The 19164-nt window shown below is 39.6% G+C and overlaps 4 protein-coding genes across 8 annotated transcripts; 2 read left to right on the forward strand and 2 right to left on the reverse strand.

Moving 5' to 3' along the window:
* Window positions 1-141: 141 nt before the first annotated feature.
* Window positions 142-1442, reverse strand: DJ-1alpha. The gene is made up of 3 exons (XM_002049305.4): window positions 1165-1442; window positions 780-1102; window positions 142-717 (listed from the first exon to the last, which is right to left on the reverse strand). Exons 1-3 carry the CDS (start codon window positions 1354-1356, stop codon window positions 561-563), a joined length of 672 nt encoding a protein of 223 aa, XP_002049341.2. The 5' UTR covers window positions 1357-1442; the 3' UTR covers window positions 142-560.
* A 964-nt stretch (window positions 1443-2406) lies between these two features.
* On the reverse strand, window positions 2407-18949 carry AGO1 (protein argonaute-2). 4 transcript variants are annotated; one of them, XM_002049304.4, is made up of 8 exons: window positions 18753-18949; window positions 17764-18045; window positions 14210-14394; window positions 11146-11223; window positions 9366-10157; window positions 9078-9300; window positions 6979-8589; window positions 2407-6715 (listed from the first exon to the last, which is right to left on the reverse strand). In XM_002049304.4, exons 3-8 carry the CDS (start codon window positions 14334-14336, stop codon window positions 6577-6579), a joined length of 2970 nt encoding a protein of 989 aa, XP_002049340.1. In that variant the 5' UTR covers window positions 14337-14394; window positions 17764-18045; window positions 18753-18949; the 3' UTR covers window positions 2407-6576. The 4 variants fall into 4 exon arrangements, with proteins under 4 accessions (XP_002049340.1, XP_032293280.1, XP_015029732.1 ...); XM_032437389.2 differs by lacking the exon at window positions 11146-11223; XM_015174246.3 differs by lacking the exons at window positions 14210-14394; window positions 17764-18045; window positions 18753-18949 and adding an exon at window positions 12308-13348.
* On the forward strand, window positions 13675-15148 carry mRpL53 (mitochondrial ribosomal protein L53). Of its 2 annotated transcripts, none has more exons than XM_002049303.4 (3): window positions 13675-13918; window positions 14544-14671; window positions 14734-15148. In XM_002049303.4, the coding sequence occupies exons 1-3, from the start codon at window positions 13773-13775 to the stop codon at window positions 14916-14918; spliced, it is 459 nt and encodes a 152-aa protein (XP_002049339.1). In that variant the 5' UTR covers window positions 13675-13772; the 3' UTR covers window positions 14919-15148. The 2 variants fall into 2 exon arrangements, with proteins under 2 accessions (XP_002049339.1, XP_015029476.1); XM_015173990.3 differs by lacking the exon at window positions 13675-13918 and adding an exon at window positions 14020-14078.
* Window positions 14967-15191, forward strand: LOC6624787 (uncharacterized). Its single transcript, XM_002049302.4, has one exon. The coding sequence runs from the start codon at window positions 14967-14969 to the stop codon at window positions 15147-15149; it is 183 nt and encodes a 60-aa protein (XP_002049338.1). The 3' UTR covers window positions 15150-15191.
* Window positions 18950-19164: the final 215 nt, after the last annotated feature.

Below are 19164 nucleotides of genomic sequence, written 5' to 3' on the forward strand. Positions count from 1 at the left end.
TAAAAAGCGAGAGAGCGCAACTGTTGGTGTGGAACAGGTCCATTCTGCGCATGGTTTTGGAGCGTACAAGGTTGCCGCTTTGTTCTGCGGAGTTGCAAGCGCCTATGACGTCACGCATGGTGGTATTTTCATATGCGCCAATATTGAAATTATTTTTAACACTTAAACAAAATAACTTATTGAGCTATGAATAATTGTAGGTATTAACTGTTGCTTTTTTATTTACTACATAGGTCGTTAGATGCGCTTTGCAGTGAATTTGTTTGCATATTTAGACATTTATGACGTGAGATAACGTTAAAAAATAAACATTTTTTACAGACTTTTCAAATTTTAGCATAAAATTAGTATTTATTGCTCATTTTGTAATAAATTGTGCCTGAGGGTCGTTCGAAGGGCATAAAATACTCAAACATGTGAAAGAATCGCGATGCAGCAGAATCGATACACGCGCTTGCTACTAATTTATCGATAACAGCCTTTTTTAACCGTTTTTTTTCTACTATTGCTCACTTTTCTAATTGAGAACAAGAGATTCATATTTTATATGAATATGCACATTAGTTGAAGTTCAGGAGCATGCCCTTGGCTACCTCCTGGGCCTTCGCAGTGCCAGCCAGCTGCTCGGATATCTTCAGAGCAAACTCGTAAGCTGTGCCCGGTCCACGACTGGTTATTAGATTTCCATCCTGCACGACATTCGCATCATCCACATAGCTGATTAACATAAAAACGTAAATCATAAATATTCGATATGGCAAGATAAGTAGTTGACCCACCAATATTTGTCCACCAGTTGAGGCTTCATGGCGGGATATGAAGTCAGCGTCTTGCCGGTGGCTATGCCGTGTTTGGCGAGCGCTGTGGGCGCAGCACAAATGGCTGCAATTAGACGTCCGGCCGATTCCTGGCTGCGCAGCAGCTCGCCCATCGCCTTCGAATCGCCCATGGCATTCGAGCCGCCCAAGCCGCCGGGCAGCACAACTACATCGTATGGCTCATCCGCCAGCGCCTCCTCCAGGGATTTGTCCGGCACAATGACTACGTCACGCGAGCACTTGACGGGCTCGCTGCCGTTCAAACCGGCGACGGTCACATTGACCTGGACGTAAGAGTCGTTGCGATAGATGCTATAAATAGCCGGGATTATGGATTGTCACTTACGCCCGCACGACGCAGCACGTCCGCTGCAATGGTAAACTCCATTTCCTCCGCACCTGGCGCCAGGATAATCAATGCGCTTTTTGTCATGTTACTTTCGGCGAAAAATTTCGACTGCGTTATGCTTAAAACACTACTCTCACGGCTTCTGCTCAGCGATAGCAGTCGGAGTGGCCAGCGCAGCATTGAGTACATATCGATAAGAGTGGTTGGTTATCGATGTGGAAATTGTTGCCAGCTCAAATTTTAGACAATTGGCTGAGTTGAATTTTGAATTTGGAAATTTGAAATAAACTGAAAAGTCGTTTGCAAGATATCTAGTATAACAATTTACTTAAAACCAAGGCAATATTGGTTGCTTTAAAAAATTGGTGTAAGTCTAGGCTCATGGCTGTGAAAAATAAAGTGCGTGAGAACCGAACAATGGTTCAAATCGTGAAATGAACCAACGTTCGTTTTTTTCATCAGCTTCAGACAACCGAGATAAGAATGATATAGAAGATATGCAAGTTGTTAATATAGAAAAAAAATGCGTGTTCCATTTACATTTAGGGAAAATGTGCAAAGTGAAAGGTGAGTTATTTGCGTGAACTGTGAACCAGTTCAGTGACAAGTTCCTTGGATCTGCAATGGATACAAAATTTGTGACGTCATTCAAATTGGAAACTGTAAAACGATGCATTTTAGTTAAATATATATTTATTGAACAAAAAATAGGTGTCTATGCATTTTGTTTTTTCTTGTTTGCAATGCAATTGAATATGTTATTTTGCTTCTACTCACAAACCCACACATACACATGCATTTATGTAGATTGCCAAATGTTAATTTTGTTTTCGAAATTAAAAAAAAAAAATTAAAGAATTTTGTAAAACCGCAAAAAACTTGCAAACTCAATTTTTTTTGTTTTCGTTTGTATAAAATGTAACTTAATTGAATTAGTTGTTAGACATAAGAACTATTTGTGTTGAAGCGCTTAGAAACTAATTGTTAGACAGCTGATTTTAATTAATTCCTTGCTTTTTTTTGTTTTTTTTTTTTTTAATTTTAATTGAATTAAATTAATTGTCTCTGATGATACTCCAATATGAATAAGTCAATCAATAGTATGGAAAAAATCGTTACGTCGTAATTTAAGTCACATTTAGAACTTGTTTGATTTGTATTTGTTATTTTGTTATTTTAGCATTTTATATAATTTGTTTTTGTTTTTTTTTTTTACTAATAACATTTAAAAAGATCACCAAAGTTACAGATTTCCCATATTTACGTTGCTTACATTTTGCATTTAGTTATTATTTATTTTTAGATTTGCTTTACGAATAATGTATTTTTGCTCAATTCGCTTAAATAATAATTAATAATTAATTATGTTATTGATTAATTACCCGGCATTTTGGTTTCAACTTTAAAGTAAGTGTTTGATTGGGTTTTTTGTTGATCTTTCGAGTGGATCTGCACAGATATCAGATATATAATTAAGTATTACATAATTATGTAATTTGTAAGCTTCTGACGATACTTTTCATGCCTTTAATTTACGAGTACTTTATTTGTTTTCGTTCTTCTCTTTTTTTTTTCTTTTCAAGATTTTTGCTAATCCAATTTCAGCTAAGGTTTATTTGCTTTTTGTTTTTTGTTTTTAAATAATATTTTTATGTTATTATTTTTGTCTTTGAATCTTAATTGGAACACTACGACAACTGTGGGCCTGGGTTAGGGGCGTGGTTTGTTTTTTTGTTTTTGTTTTTTGTGGGTCTAATTGGAAGAATACGCGTGTACACAATTACGCAGACATACACATTTACACATATTTATATATATATATTATATGCATATATATACACATAATATTTTGGTAGGTTATTAAACGTATATAATTGCTTGGAGTTAGTCCTTTGGAATTTTGTTGGTTTGTTTTTTCTTTTTGCATATTTGTTAATTGTGGCTCAATTTTATTTCCTTTAGGAAGAGTTGTGCAATTGCTGTTCTAGCTTCGTTTGATCATCTAATCCGAATATATAGTTATATATATATATACGTGTATATTATCGTAGACATTTATATGTTTTGTGTACTTAGTTGCTAATATTAATCAATTTTGTTATATCATTGAGTTTGCAATAAACGGCACATTTATAAGTAATAATTGTTAGAAACAACAAGAGGCCCCAGCTCTGATCCATTTCTTTTAAAGCTCAATTAAATTTCGACACATAGAAAGTGAGAGAATCATTATAGTCGGCCTCCCGGCCTGTTGTATAGAAAACTGTTATCCTCTAATCTAGTTATATGTAATATATATTTATATATATATATATATATACTATATAGTAGATAGTATATAGTATATAAACTCATTGTTGGCGGCCCTCGTTTATAGAGCAGAGCAAAAAAGTATTACATTCAGTTGGGCTTTGATATATTTTATACAGTGTATACAGTATTCGTTTTTAGATCGGCAATCAATCCATGCAAATCTCACTCTCTGCTATATATATATATATATATATAGGGATAGTCTATATATAACTATATATGAGATATTGTGTTATAATGTCCTTCGGTTTAGCTGCGCGACATTTGAAGAAACCGTGAAATTGTTTTCGTTTTTAAGGAGGGGAATAATACATTTACATAATAATTATGTATAAATCTTTTATTGCAATTAGATTAGCTTGTTATATATGTACGTATATATATATATATACATATATATATATATGTAATGGATTATGTGATTTATAAGTTATGCGCCCATATTAATTCTGTCTTAATCACAAGTGTCAACTGTTGTTTCAAGAGTCTGGGCATACATCTAGATATATATACACATATATATATATATATAGATATATATTTATGTTTATGTTTATCATGTATTTTGTGTTAAAGCTTTAGACTTTGCTCTATAAATGTCGAACCAGCATTATAGCTATGCCTCGTGTGTTTTACAAGTACAAATTACAATTACAAGGATACATTCATTGTCGGCACATAAATTGTTGTTGTTGTTTTGCTTAAAGTACGTAAAAATGTATTTGTAGAGTGGGGTTTTGTTGAGAGACCCGGGCGCATGTACCTAAACTTAAGAGACCCCGCATCATTTTTGCATTGTTTCGATTACATTGTTGCTTTTTGCTTTTTTGCTTTTGGATGTCCTTAAAATTAGAATTGTTTTTTTACTCGTTTGTTTTTTGTTTTTCTTTGTTTGTTTGTTTAGAAATAAATGTACAATTTTAATCCCTTGTGTTAAAACATGCTAAATAATTAATGTTTTTTTTTTTGTTTTTGTTTTTCATCATAAAAAATACAAATACATTTAAAACAAAATAAACATGTTACAAAGCTACCGAATCTTCAGCTGCTTTTGCACACTTTCATTTTGTTGTTTTCGTTTTAAGAACTAATTTGTAATAGAAAATATTAGCTTAACACGTTTATAATTTATGTATTTTATAATGCTCACATATATGTATTTTATGTATGTGTGTGTGTGTGAGGGTGTAGGCATTTGTGTGTGACTGTGTGTGTGCGTGTGTGTAGACGACATGTTTTGAAAGGCATCGAAATATATTTTTTAAAACAATTGTTAATTAAACTTCAACATATTTGCATGAGAGGGCGGCGCTTGAAGTGTCTGAAGACAGCAATTGTTATAAATAAATGGGTTGCTCGTTTTCGGTTCTATAATAAGAACAAATCAGCATAATGTTAACTTGAACTGTGTCCTCCATAAAAGTACATATATGTATATAAATTTATGTATACATATTAATATTTGTAAGGTTTGTAAAATTGGCAATTATTTAAAAAACAAAAAAAACTAAAACTTAAACTAAATATGCCCTATGAGTTAAGGGGAGCAGCTGCGAAAATATAATTTGAATTAAGAATTGCGCTTAATTATCATATTATTTGTTTACCCGTACACCACGTTATTTGTTAAGACTTCATTAATACAATTAACAGCGTTTTGTGTTTGTTATTAAAATTATGAAACCTAAGTTGAGCTAAATAGAGGTACATAAATTAATTGGACATTGGGTTTGATATGCCGTGTATGTTGTGTTGTGTGTGTGTGAGTGTGTGTGTGTGTGCATAGTGTGTTTATAGAAAACATAAACTATTTATTTATAACTTAAATTCGCTGTTTAGTTAAACAGCAACTGTTGACTTTAACATAAGTTTAGCGCAAACTTTTAAGTATTGTTTTTGTTTTATGCCATTTGTGTTAAAGTCACGGCTAGCCACGTTTATACAGATACAATATACTTGTTGCCTAAATACACATATATGTATATCTTTATATTTATATTATAATATATAAATATAACTAGCAATTGTTTGACCAAAAGTTTGTCCCTTGTTGAAATTGGAGTTATCGTTAATGTTGTTACTTTTTTGTTTTTGTTTTGTTTTTTTTTTTTTTTTTTTTTTGGTAATTCCCAACTTAAGTCTACTAAAAAGTTTGCTTTTCTTTACAATTCTGGACATTTGAGTTGTAGTAGTATTGAAGTTATTCTTTTTGTTTTATACATACATACATATATATATATATATAGATATATATGGCTAATTATTACACTCTTTAATGCTTGTCGTAATGTTGTTGTTTGTTGTTGTCATTTTTGTTTTTGTTAATAATTCTTTAAGCTTGGTGGTGGTCTTCGTTCACAGTACAGAGAATTCCGAGTTGTTGTTCTTGTTGTTGTTTTTGTGTATGTGTTTTGTTGTCTGTGTCTGTGTGTGTGTGTGTGTTAATCAGCAACTTTTTTCTTGTTTTGATATACTAAAAAACCTTTGGTTGTCTGCATTTTTTTTGTCTTCACATTTTTTAAACTTTGTTTTTGTTTTGTATTGTGTAAAAATATAATTTATTCTATTACAAAAGTTCATCGTAAATGTGTGTTGTTGTTTTTTTTTGCGTTTGTTTTCAGCTGTTGTTGTTTTTGTTGTTGTTATTTGACTTTCGTTTTGTTCCCTTTAGTTTGTTTCGCTACGCTTGTTTTTATTTTAAAAATTTTTTTTTTTTTTGAGAATTCTCTTTCACATTTGTTGCGCCTGCTTGTGCTTAAACATTCGATTCCCTTTTTCTCTAATCCCTACGGTTTTGGCGTGTGGGTATTGGTGTGTGTGTGTATTTTGGGCCTAAAAGCTAATGCAAATGTGCTCCATAAGAGCTGTTCTGGCTTTCTTTGTAACTTAAATATAAACATCATTTTAAACTTATTCTCTAATGATTTCGACTCGGCTTTTGTAAACGCTTTGCTTCTTTTTTTTCTGAGTTGGCTGCTTATTCGAATTCATTTTCGAAATTTAAGTGTTTTTGTTGTTGTTGTTGCTGCTGCTGCTGTGTGGATGTGTTTTTGTTAATTTGTTTGTTTTTCATTTTGGTGTCGCTTTTTATACTTTTTAGGCAAAGTACATGACCTTTTTGGTATCGGCATGAACCGTTATAGCGCGTGCCATGGCTCCGGGCGTGCGATCCTCGGAGGAGCCGCTCTGATGCGATCCCTCGCCGGAATCGTGCTCCTTTTCGACCAGATGATATCTGTTGGGCAAGGGAATGTCAGTAATTCAGTAATCAACAGTTATGTAGACTCTTTTATGCTATGCAACTAAGACTTGATGTACTTTTGCCGCTTTTTAAACAGTCTGGCAACTCCAAATTCACTTTTAGCCTAGTTAAGTTAGCCGCGCTTGCACATTTGTATTGAAAATCGCATAGAACAGCGCTAGTTTTATAAAACTATAACCACCTGTCTAGTTAGCGTAGCCCAAACATTGTCTACATAAAATATAAATGTTAAATACCTGGCACGGAAGGCAACCAAATGCGCATAGTAGGCCGGCGCTGGGATGCTGACAGAGCGCGTGCAGCGCACATAGGTGTGGCACAGTTGATAGGTGAGGCATTGCAGCTCATCGGAATCAAAGTGATTATCATCCCAGAGTACATGATAGTGGGAGGGGCGACTGGTGCCCTGAATGCCCTGATGGCTGCACAAATAGAAATCAAACTCCGTGGGATGTGTGATGCCAACGTCGACGGTGGTGCCGGCGGGTATGTTGCCCGATTTGCCACTCTGCTCCCTCTTCTCGGCGCAGAAGAGTCGCGTATGATGACGCTTCTGTACGACAATAAATGTGATGCCCGGTCGGTACTCTGGCTCCAATTTGATGCATGCCTCGCGTATGGCGGTCAGCTCGTGCTGCAGCACATGGGGGAATTGACCCTCGGAGACGCCGTCGCGATAGAGTATGATGCGATGCGGCTTATAGCCACCGGTGGATTTGTAGAACATGATAAGCAGTTCGCGCACCATGCTGCTTAGCTCCTGTATTATCTCCTGGCGATGCTGCTGAACGCGCACCGTGGCCGCATAACGCGACGGATGCGCATCCATCGAGCCAACAACAGCGGCTATGGATGGCTTCTTGTTGTCACCAGCCGGCGGATGGGTGACATCGGCGCCCAGGAAAATGACGGGCTCATTGAAGACCTTGGGTCGTATCGAGGGCACCAAAATGGAGTTAATGCCACCCAGCTTAACATTGATCTTGAGGCACAGATTGGAGAGCGTCTGTGGCGATGTCTTGTTCACATTCTTGGCCTGCACACACTGCGTGGCCATGCCCAGCACCGTGTCGCCCACACGCTTCACCTCCGCATAGACGGGCGTTTTACCCGGCAGCACGACAACGACAAGCTGCAGCCCGGGGAAGGTTATCTTCAGATAACGAAACATGGGCTCCACCTGATCCGGTCCAGTAGCATACTTGCAGAAGCAAGGTTGCCCAATGATGGGCATTCCAGCATCATTGGAGATCTTTTGCAGTTGCAGTGTAAAGTTACGCAACGCATCCTCGCGCACTGTGCGCTGTGGCGCAAAGCAGGCAATTGCCCAAATGCGTATCTCGACGCCCGTGAAGAACTGCTTGCCACGCATATCCCAAACGCCCTGATTGGGCGACGCCAGGCTGACCTTGTTCTGTGGCGGCAACAGCTGCTGTCCGGTTATGCCCGACGAGACACGTCCCCCATATTGTAGCTTTGGTGGCGGTAACACTCGGCCGCGCACTTCCATCATAGAATTGGAGATGGTCAGACCGAACTCCTGGACATACGAGTCATTGTTGAAGTCAGCACGCTTGACCAGATTGTTAATCTCGCGTTCGCGATCTGGTGCCGAGCGTGCGGTGGCCTTGATCATTGTTGATGTCTGCATATCGGTGAGCTTCTTGATGCAACGCTGGCCGGCCACTATGTTGCACACCTCGAGCGGGAGGTAGGTGTGCTTGTGCTCCTGACCCACCTGCAGGCAGGGCAAATGCGGATAGCGCAGCTTCATGCGATACTTATCCAAAAAGTACTTGGCCACGGTGCACTCCACAGTCTGCCCGTTTTCTAGCTGCAGCGGGAAGCTAATCAAAAAACAAAATTAAAATTGGTATCAGTTTAAGTAATTAGTTTTCAAGTGAAGTATTTCTATACTAGTATCTGTAAACAGTTGATCCAAATCGTTCGCCCAGGGAGACCATGGTGATTTTTGATGGACGGAAGGAGAAAAAGGAATAGGACACCCAAAGTCGTTCAGACCACGCCAGATCTTCGGGCGTCCTATGCTCTCAGCCAGCCAATTCTGTTCCCGCTGATGTAGAAATACGGAGGTCTGATCTCCAACATGATACCCCAGAAAACTTGGCCCCGACGCTGGTTTTTAGAACTTTTTTGGCTAGACAGAACTTTGTTAGCCAGCACGTCTGCAAATGTTAAGCTCAACGTCGACCAGAATACGTTTTCTTAGAGCTTATATCAGATTTCTACCAGTTCTTGTAGACCATTCCCTACAAGAACCCCGCTAACCTAACCCGAGGTAGGATTTAATTAGACTTGCGTTGCTTTCACTTACGATTGCATTTGAGCTGGTCGCCGTGTAACGTTGCAGACGCGATATTTGCGACGCATTTGGCCACAGTGCGTAATCTCAATCTTGAGTCCCTTGATCTCCTTGGTGAACTTGACGCGCTGCGAATCGGTGAGCGGTTTGCGCTGCTCATTGATGTCGCGTATGTCCAGGACCTCGCACATAAAATCAATGACCGGTTGTGCCTTGTAGAAGGCGGTAGCCGAAACTGTAAGGTAAGGAATTTTGTTTAGAATTGAATTCGAATGAGATGCAGTTAATTCGCCCACTTACCATCAATGTTGAGCATCATTTTCCACTGCGATGGCCGTACGCTCTGATGGAAACCAAACCAGACCTCACGACCGCCACCCAGAGGATGATAATAGCCATCGGGTGAGCTAAAGAAACTGCGTCCCACGGGCGTGTACGTCATGCTGGGCAAGTGACGCATGACCACATCGAGTGCCAATATGGCATCGTAGGGTATTTGGCGAGTACGCCCCTCGAGCGCCTCCTCCAGATTAAAAAGGGACACCTGCGCCTGCCATTTGATCGTCACACGGAAGATGCGATCCTTGCCCTCGCCGGGCAGCGTCACCTCCAGCTCCAGACGCTCATTGCCAATGGGCAGCGGATCGCGAGTATACAAATTATTGCGTCCATCAAACACGGGCTTGAGCACCCCAAAGATCTTGCTATACGCATGCACCATGGTCTCAATGATCTCGCGATTCACCTTGCGCGGACACTTGTCCGGCTGTATATTGATGTCGTAATGGTGCACAAAACCACGCGGCATTGTCACCTGAAAGTGATTCGCACGGAGCACAATTGGTCTGCCCTCCCGGCCCAGATTCGGTCGTCGCGGGCACGTGAATACCGGCATATCCGGCTGCGTAGTGGGCGATGCCGCTGCAGCGGCAATGGCTGCCGATACGCTGGCCGTGGAGCCAAGAGCAGACGCAACCTGAGCAGCGGCTGCAGCAGCTGCACCACCAACGGTGGCACCGCCGGCAGCAACATTCTGAGCACTCGGACTGGTCACAGCGGTGGGATTTACCGATGAACCGGGCGCTGGTGGTGCTGCAAGCGTGTGTCAGAAATCGGGATTAGACTACAAACGAAAATTTCCACATACATAATTAGATAAAACGCAAGTAAATCAACGACTATGCGACGCACTAGCAACTAGATAATTGTACTAAATAACAAACTAGAACAAAGTTCTTCGGTAGCCGAAAACTGGGTACCCTTACAAACGTGTGTAGACTTTAATAGTTGTGATCTGAGAAAAGCATTTTTGCTAATTTATTAATGAGAGCTGTATATAATAGAGAGCTCGTTTCAATAATATTCGTAATTGTCGAGTGGTAAAGATATTTTCTTTAAATAAAAATAAACGATCCTCTCTACAAGATATGATATAGTAATCCGACTTTGAATGGATTTTTGCTGGGATCTTGAAAACAAAGTGAGTCAAATTTTGTGATTTTTCCTTAAATTTTAAAAAAACTCAATTTTTGATCGATAGCATTTTAATATCATATTGTGATCCGATTTATTCAAACAGACGGACTTAACTATTAAGAATATATATACTTTATCTAGAGAAAACCCGCTGGAAGGGTATTAAAACAAAGGTTACGAGCAACGCTGGCATGCAGTTAGTTGCACTACACGAGAAAAAAAAAGATGTACAAACGTTATACAAGTATAACGGTATACGTAACGTAACGCGGTGTGTAGAGATTTTTGTTGTGTCGAGTTTTAATACAACTGTGCATTTTAGTTTGCATTCAATTGAACGGAAAAATCATAAATAAACATTACATGAAACGAAAAATGTTGTTAGTAAAAATTTTGCACATTACTATGAAAAATTAGTGTGTAGACTTTTTTTTTTTTAGGGTTAGTAGTAAGGTGTAGACATTTTAATGTTAGTTCAAATTTTGTTTTTGTTTTCCTCAAAAACATCAAACTAGAGAACATAAACAGTTTTTGTTTGCAATTTTAGATTTTTTGTTTAGTTTTAGTAGTTTTAGTAATTTGGTTTTGTTGGAGAGAAATTTACATGTGAGCGTGTCGAAGCTAGTCTGCGCCTGAGAGGGGCTCTGAGGCCGCGTGGGCGAGGGGGTGGTCCACTGTGACTCTATAAAAAGAAAATTTAATCAAAATCAAAATTGTCAAAAATTAAAGAAATGAAAATAAAATAAAACAATAAATTAAATGGCCAATCATGTTTGATTCAATGAAATAAATGTAATGAGAAAAAAAAAAAAAAACAAAGAAAGAGAAGGTGATAAAGAAACATATTGAATATTATATAGAGTGCGATTAATATTTTAGTTACAGCTTCTCCCAGCATCATCATCCATTTATCATTTCATTATCATTATAATAATCAAGTGTATATCTGCCACATGAGAGTGTGTACATGTGTGTGCGTTTATATTATGCATCTGCAACTGCCCAAGGGAACTAAAAATGATATATTGATGTTCTACTCTATGAAATCAATTAATTTCACCCTTTTAATGCGCTATTTTGGCTGACTATCTCAAAACTATCGACTAGGCTAATTTACGAAAGTCTCCCATCTCCATTCTACACACGACAGCTGTGCTCCTCGTGTCTAATACGCAAAAATAGAAAAGAAACTACAACAAAACTGCGACGCAATTGCTGTGACGCCTTGAAACTTCGCTTTGTATAAGCAATCGAACGACGAACTTAAGGACGAACAAATACTCCATTTGAGCCCCAGCATAAAGCTCAACTATTACGTTGCGGTCGTTGACCCAATTTATGTGCACATGTTTGACACAATCGCCTGTTCCTGTATCTCTCCCGCTCTAGCGCTCTCAATTGATGCGCCTAAGTCTACACGGTCTGCAGTCTATTGTGTTCTTCCTCTTATGCTGTTAGTTATATGCATTTTGCTTATTGGAGCTTTGAGCGCTATTGCACTTAACAGTTACTCAACTGTCTCGAGTGCCTCGCCCTCGGCCATTTACGCATTCATTCATTCTCAATTTTATGATATTGTGGAGAATTGTGTTTGCAAAGGCAGCCGACGACGACGACAAGTGTGTGTATGTGTGTGCGTTTGCAAAAGTAGAACATCAAAGAGCTTCATTATGGGCATTGGGGGGTTTCGGGTGTGTGTTTGTGTATGTGTGTGTAACATGTGGCAGATTTGTAGACTATTTTTTTCAATTGCAATCGCCACTTACGTTGTCCAACTGGATACATTTTGCACTAGTATTTGTTTAAGAAATGTAAGAATGTATACAAAGGTTTTCTGGTTTTTTTTTCTTTTTTTTTTGCTTTTTCGTGTATGTGTTTTAAATGTAATTGATTGTTCTTGTAGTTGGTTTTTTTTTTGTTGCTTTTCGTTCCTACTAATTATTATAATTTGTTTTTTGTTTTTTTTTTTTTTGATTTCAGCCTTTTGCTTATCACACTTTAAAGTAGTTTTATTCGTTTGGTTGATTTTCGCATTTATTTTTATTGTTGCTGGCGTATTTTGTGTTGTAGTAAAAATTGGAATTTTCGCACAGGACACACGCTTGCAAATGCGTTGAATTTGTTGTCGAGTCTTCTTTAATTATATTACTATTATTATTGTTAATTTATAATATTATTCTTATTGTGGTTGTTATTATTGTAGTATTGGAAAAGAACACAAATGTAGGCACAGCTTTCGTTTTATGTATATGTTTGTATGTATATGTACATATACACATACATATGCATGTATGTATTTCTAATGCTCTTATATTTTTGTTTTTGTGTTTTTGTCATACAACTAAGAACAAATAATTCTTTATGCTTCTTTATCTTGCTTTGGCTGTGTGAGTGCGCGTGTGGGTGTTTTGTGTGCGTGTGAATGTGTATGAAAATTGCTGGTGTGCTGGGTGCTCCGCTGGACAAACGACGGCGACGACGACGGCAACGGCGACGGTGGCGCTTCTACAGCAAGAAAATGCTTTTGTATGCGTTTTAGATTGGGCAGCAAAAATGTGTGCACACGTATATTTGTTATTTTTCGAGACGTCGTTTTTGTGCACCCGAACACGTATGCGCTGCCAAAACTATGCACAGACGTTAGCCAGACTATTGATTTTTAATTTTTAATAACTTTTGTTAGCTTTTCACGTCGCGCATTATGCAAAATATGCAATTTTCATCAGTTTTTCACACTTGGACGTCCCGCAGCAAACACAAAATTTTTACTCGCGACGTGTGTGAGTGAGACGCATACTGTACGCTAACCACACTTAAATGAGGGCAAAGCACTTTGGCAGAGGGTTGGTGCGTGTGAGTGAGATAACAGCATGTTGCTGCTGCGGGAGCGTGCGAGCGTGACGCATTTGTGCATCCAAATCAAAGCGTCAGTATTAATTTTATAAATTATAGATTATTTTTGCTGTTATATTGCCTTTAAACGGGGTTTTGCATTAATCTACGGCATATGCAAGTCTTATGTTAACTCAAATTGGCTCTGTTAAACTCAAATTGACAGTAGTAGTGTTGGCAAAGGTTGATTTAAGTATTGAATAGCGATTGTACTGCAGTGTGGCCATACTTAAGTCTGTATATCAGTCTGGCAGCGCTATTTATCGGCATCACCGTGTGTATTGTTATAAAACCAATTGCAATTTGTTTTTCATAATTGTTTCCTAATTTGCATTTAAAATGTCGGTGCCATTTAGCGGCACACTAAGCCGCTCGGGCGGCATTGTCTCGGCCATAGGCAAACAGCTAAAGAGCGTTAATCTTAAAGGCGTCAAACGCATTACAGTGCAGTTCGATCCGTTTGCGGAAAATGTAAAGTCCACACGGTTAGTATGTTAGGATGGAGGAGGGGGTGAGCGGTGCAGCTGAGATGTGGGTGGATATGACAGCAATAGGGTTGGAAAAGCGCTTTCCCAGCGCGCCAGTTTATCGATTATGAAACATGCGCATTGCGACGCATATGGTAAAGATTTTCACGAAACAAAAGTGCGTTGTCGAAAAATGTAAAAATAAAAATAAAAACAATATTGACAAAGTGCATCAAGATATTACACGTACAAATTGATACGAAAATAAATTATTTCCTACTGTGTGGCAGTAGTTCGGCTTGCACTTACCATAAACCTTGCCCATAATGCCCACCGCAGAGTTCAGCTGCAGCGCAGTGCCCAAATCGGGTGAAAATGTCAACGGCAGCGTATGGAGCTGAGCTGGCCCGCCGGCCAGCTCCCGCTCCGTTGACATTTTAGTCGGTGTCGGCGTCAGCTTGAGGCGTTGCTTCTATTGCCACTGACAGAGACAGCTAGAAAATAATGGAATATTAGTATATAAATAGGTTGACGCGGCTTAAATCTAATAATCTCCATATACAAAAGTTTCCCCCTATAACAACAATTATAGTTAATTATATTAATCGATTCTCTCTCTCTCTCCCTCTCTGGCTCTTCATAGCGAATTTCTGTTCCTGCTCTCCACGCCAAAAGTGTCCCAGACGAATCCCAAGTGCGTTGTCAAGCCGGACATTGTCTGCGATCGTTCGCCAGCGTTAATTAAATTTGCGCTAATCGACTCGGCGCAAGGTAGGGTATTAAGCAAGCCAATCTCTTGCTGTTCCAATAACACATTTGTCCAACTCTTGCAGAGAAGGCCAAAGTCAAGGAGATTCGCTTCAATAGCGAAAATCTGAATACCCTGGAACTGCTGCAGCTGTGCAACAAGCACGTGTCCGCATTAGCCCCGCCCGAGGAAGTTGCCAACAAGGTGCTGACGAAGGCAGAGAAACAGAAATTGGGCGGCGGTGGCAAAAAGGTGATCAAAAAGAAGTAACTAGATACCACACGATAAGCGCGCGACTCGCACTTGCTGCCCGTCATCATGGTGCGGAAACACAGGGGCACTCTGGCCGTCATTGAACAGATCTATCAGGACATACCCGCTTTCACCGATATCTTTACGGAGGAGAGCTTCTACACGTTCGCCTTCTGTTTTGTCTGTGCCACCGTTCTGGTGGCATTTATACTATCGCGCTTTATCACCATCAAGCCCGTTGATTTCTGAACCAGCATTAAAAACTTAAGCTTTAACATGTAAAACACTCCACTCCATTGTCTTTTCTCTGCACGACTGACCCAAAAGGGCAGAGGCGATGGGGCCCAGCGATGCGGCTACTTGGCTGTGCCTGTGGCCTGCCGAAAAACCAGTTTGGGGCATCCTTTTCATACGCTACCAACGGACATTGGAAGTTTGTCAGCAAATGTGTGACGCACTGAAGGCGACAGGCCATAAAGTATCTAAATTATTTATCCAACTTACATACTGTCTTTCGGTTTCTTAGTATATGTTCTGGTTTCTTCTAAGGAGTAACTTGAAGGTAGCAATCTATTATATCATATAGATCCTTTATAAGCAAAGTGTTTATAACATAAAAATATTATTCAGTACCAACAGGCTACATGCTTAGTCCCGAAAATGATCAGTTTCTGTCATTGACATGGCAACAAATACAGAAAAATTCGATCTTCATAATATACACAATTATTTTTGTTTCTTTTTAATGTATATCCCAGCCCAAACGTATTGATAAATATTGGACTCTTAATCTTTTGGCAACGGCTTATCCACATTGCTGATTTAAGTTCAAGAAACTAGAAATTATAATTATATTTTAACTCAAGGATTTCTTTAGCCCGATTTCTATTGGATTCTCTGGAACTCCAAAATTGTAGGTTAAGGGCCAAAACTAGAAAATTCCGACGTATATATTCTGGTATATTATAATTTCTGAAATTGAATTTGTTATATGAAGGATTCCAGGCCTGTAAGGGTATCTAGAGTTCAGCATATGAAGAAAGCGGCTTTCTCTTATTTTGTTTTTTGTTTGTTGCAACTTTTGCTTTGGCAAACCGGAAAATCATCTGCTTTGGTTGCAGTCAGCCGAAATAAGCTGTGTCATAGGCTGGGGCGGCATGGTGGGAGGGGGGACTCGAGAGACACAGCCTTATAATTGCATTGATTGCGTCTGTCTAGGGAGGAGATGTGGGGGCGGGGCACAGGGCACAGCTACATAATTGCAACGACTGCAACACGTAATTGGTAACGCATATAATTGGGCTTGGAACAAGGAGGTCATGCAGGAACTTGGAACTGGTCACACTGGCAGTGTGAAGCTTTTCGATAAATGCCCTTAAATACATACATACACATACATATGTATGTAATAAATAGTGTGGCAGTGCCTAAGGGTTAAACAGGTGTTTGCCTTGCGATAAATAGAGCAGAGCCAAACAAGAAGACGCAACACGAAGAAAAACACAAAATTTCACTTTCGTTTTGCTGTTTGCCTTTTCCTTTTCGCACACACACACAAACACCGATAGAGTGAGAGAGTGGGGGGGAGTATAGCGGTGTGAGTGGCTAACTGAAAATTCAAGCGCCCGCCGCCCCCTCCAAAAATGCAGTTGCCGCTCGCGTATGCAAAATACAAAGCTTCGAGTTGAACTTTTAAAATGGCGGGCGAAATGTGTGTGCGTGTGTGTGTGCGTGTGCGACGAGTGCAAAAGCAATGCATATCGATTCAAATTGCTGCAGATAAAAACAACAAACTGTTGAGATGCAGTCTGCAAATTTGGTGAAAGCTGTTACAGCACACACTTTTATAACGGTTAAAGCATACATGCTTACACATGTATAGTTGTATGTGTGTGTGTGTGTGTGTGTGTGTGTGTGTGTGTGCTTGTGTGCAGCTTTGATAACTTGTGTTTTATATACATACACATATATATGTATGTATGTAGACAATGTCGTCATTCAAGTTCAATGTCAGACTAGAAGCTGAAAAAGCTCCTCACTTCGTTTTCATGAGTGCTTCAATATTATTTGTCAAATATTGCGTGGGTTTAGCCACGTCGGCCATATTGAAAATTGTCTTGCCCCACACCCCCACCACTTCGACGTTGCCATCATCAAATTGAAGTTTGAGGCTGTTTGCATAACCCAACGAAATAGCGCCAGACTTGTGGTTGGGGCTGCCAGTGAAAGTGTCCATATAACAAGTGGCAACCCCATTCATGTACAGTTAAAGGCAATAGATACCTATACAAGCGCACTTTTGGCAATGTGTGTCCTTCAATCAATTTTATTGGAATACAAAGCATGTTCAAGTACACACACACACACACACACAGTTACATCCATTACAGCACTTGCACATGCCTGTGCGGCAATAGCTAAAACGAAGAAATTGCCCGTGTGACCTTTCTACCAAAACATAAACACAAGCTGCCTCTCTCAACACAGATGGTTGTCTCGCTCGCACATCGCCCGCTCTTGCAAATTGACATAGCATATGCTCAGGCGCCATTACAACATAATGCACATACATATGCAGGCAGTACATATAATTGTATGCTTTTATATGTATGTGCGTGTGGGTGTGTGTATGTGTGTGTGTTGTTATGGCTCAAAAAAAAAACTTCCTTGAGCAACTTTTAGATAAAATGGCGCGCGAGCTGCAGTCGCGTGGGCGTGCAGAAATTTCTGCAGCTGTTCTGGAACATGCAAGCGAAGTCGAGGCTCTTGGCGTTGCCACCCCCCACCCTAAAACAAATGCACACACACACCACACACACACCACACACACACATACACTAACAGAACCCATGTTTGCGCTCACCTTATCGCACAATTGCAGCTGATGCGGCGCTTTATGGATTTGCCTATCAGCGACAAGTCGTTCGCGGCTGTTCAATTTGTTGTTTTATCGTTGTTGGCGATTTTTTTCGATTTCCTGTTGCTGTTGGTGTTCGTTGAGTGATTTTTCCAAATTTGTTACACATTAAAAAAGAGTTTTGATTATTTGCGCTCCGTTTGGGTTGTGAACTTCACTAACGGCCGTTGGCTGTTGCTATTTGTATAATTGTTAATTCTTTTAATTGCCCCGTTTTATTTGTTGTTGCTGTATCGATTGAAAAATTATTAACTCGATTATTTCAGAGCTTATTGCTGAAAATTGTTGCCATTGCCGCAACGCAATTTCTTTTGCTGCTGCTGTTTTTGTTGTTGGTGTTGCCAGATCGTTACCGGGATAAAGTAATTTTTGCTCTCTGCAGTTTGACGGCTCTGTCTCTCTCTCGCACTCACACACACGCACACACTCACACTATGGCAACAAACTTGCGAATTTCTTTTCATTTTTTTGTTGTTGTTTATTTGTCTTAACAACAATTTTGTAGCCGCTGACGTTTTTTATATACTTTTTTTTTTGCAAGCTTTTATGTGCATATGCATGTGTGCGCGTGTGTGCGAGCGAGGCAACGATTTTGTGTGTGCGAAACGACAACGACGGTCGCTCGTTTCTGCTTACCAACACCAGCGCAGCTGGCTAACCGCTCTGCCGCTGCTGCTAATTGTTGTTATTTCTTTTTTTCTTCGCTTGTTTTTTTCTTTTTGTATTTGTTATTGCGGCGACGCGCTAACTTTTATGCCATACAGTTGAGGAAAAAGCTTTTCTCAACAATGCGGCGCGCAGTCATGCATTAAAAAAAAAAACACAACGTACACGCGTATTGAAATACATACACACACATATGTATGTATGTGTGTGTGGCAGCAGCAGCAGCAGCTTGCTGCAAAATGAAAGCAGCAACAAAAACAACAACTTACGACGCAAAACAGCAACAGAATTTCGCTGTTTTATTTATTTTCGAAATGCCCCCGCACAGGAAATTACACAGTTAATCGAACGCGTTTAGCCTTTGGCTATGGCCGATTATTGTTTTGTGTTATTTTCGAGATCAAAATACGAAATCAAAATCAAGCGACTTAGCGAACGCGCGGTTTGCCCGTTTGAAGTTGAATAAATACACATATCTGCTCCAAGTATTCGCAAACCATGCACTCTTCATTGTGTTTGTGTGTATCTGTGTGTGCTTGCCGAGAGCGGCGGCGCGTGAGCGAAACCAACAGCAGAGTAGGAGAGAGCGAGCGAGAGAGAGAGAGAGACCAAAACAGTGCGTACAATTTGTATGCGTATGTGCGACAAAATCATAACACTCGCGAGTCAAGGGCAACTTTC

This window comes from Drosophila virilis, chromosome 5 (genome assembly GCF_030788295.1).
Source record: "Drosophila virilis strain 15010-1051.87 chromosome 5, Dvir_AGI_RSII-ME, whole genome shotgun sequence".
Taxonomy (NCBI): domain Eukaryota; kingdom Metazoa; phylum Arthropoda; class Insecta; order Diptera; family Drosophilidae; genus Drosophila; species Drosophila virilis.

Excerpts from the sequence above, each read along its gene's own strand:
- DJ-1alpha (XM_002049305.4), bottom strand. The coding sequence starts at position 1,356 with ATGTACTCAATGCTGCGCTGGCCACTCCGACTGCTATCGCTGAGCAGA. Across the intron at positions 1,103-1,164 it reads ACGTGCTGCGTCGTGCGGGC|GTCAATGTGACCGTCGCCGG; the intron begins GTAAGTGACAAT and ends TCTTACGTCCAG. Across the intron at positions 718-779 it reads CAACTGGTGGACAAATATTG|CTATGTGGATGATGCGAATG; the intron begins GTGGGTCAACTA and ends TATGTTAATCAG.
- mRpL53 (XM_002049303.4), top strand. The coding sequence starts at position 13,773 with ATGTCGGTGCCATTTAGCGGCACACTAAGCCGCTCGGGCGGCATTGTC. Across the intron at positions 13,919-14,543 it reads GAAAATGTAAAGTCCACACG|CGAATTTCTGTTCCTGCTCT; the intron begins GTTAGTATGTTA and ends GGCTCTTCATAG. Across the intron at positions 14,672-14,733 it reads GCTAATCGACTCGGCGCAAG|AGAAGGCCAAAGTCAAGGAG; the intron begins GTAGGGTATTAA and ends CAACTCTTGCAG.
- LOC6624787 (XM_002049302.4), top strand. The coding sequence starts at position 14,967 with ATGGTGCGGAAACACAGGGGCACTCTGGCCGTCATTGAACAGATCTAT.
- AGO1 (XM_002049304.4), bottom strand. The coding sequence starts at position 14,336 with ATGTCAACGGAGCGGGAGCTGGCCGGCGGGCCAGCTCAGCTCCATACG. Across the intron at positions 11,224-14,209 it reads CATTATGGGCAAGGTTTATG|AGTCACAGTGGACCACCCCC; the intron begins GTAAGTGCAAGC and ends TTCTTTTTATAG. Across the intron at positions 8,590-9,077 it reads CGACCAGCTCAAATGCAATC|CTTCCCGCTGCAGCTAGAAA; the intron begins GTAAGTGAAAGC and ends TTTTTTGATTAG.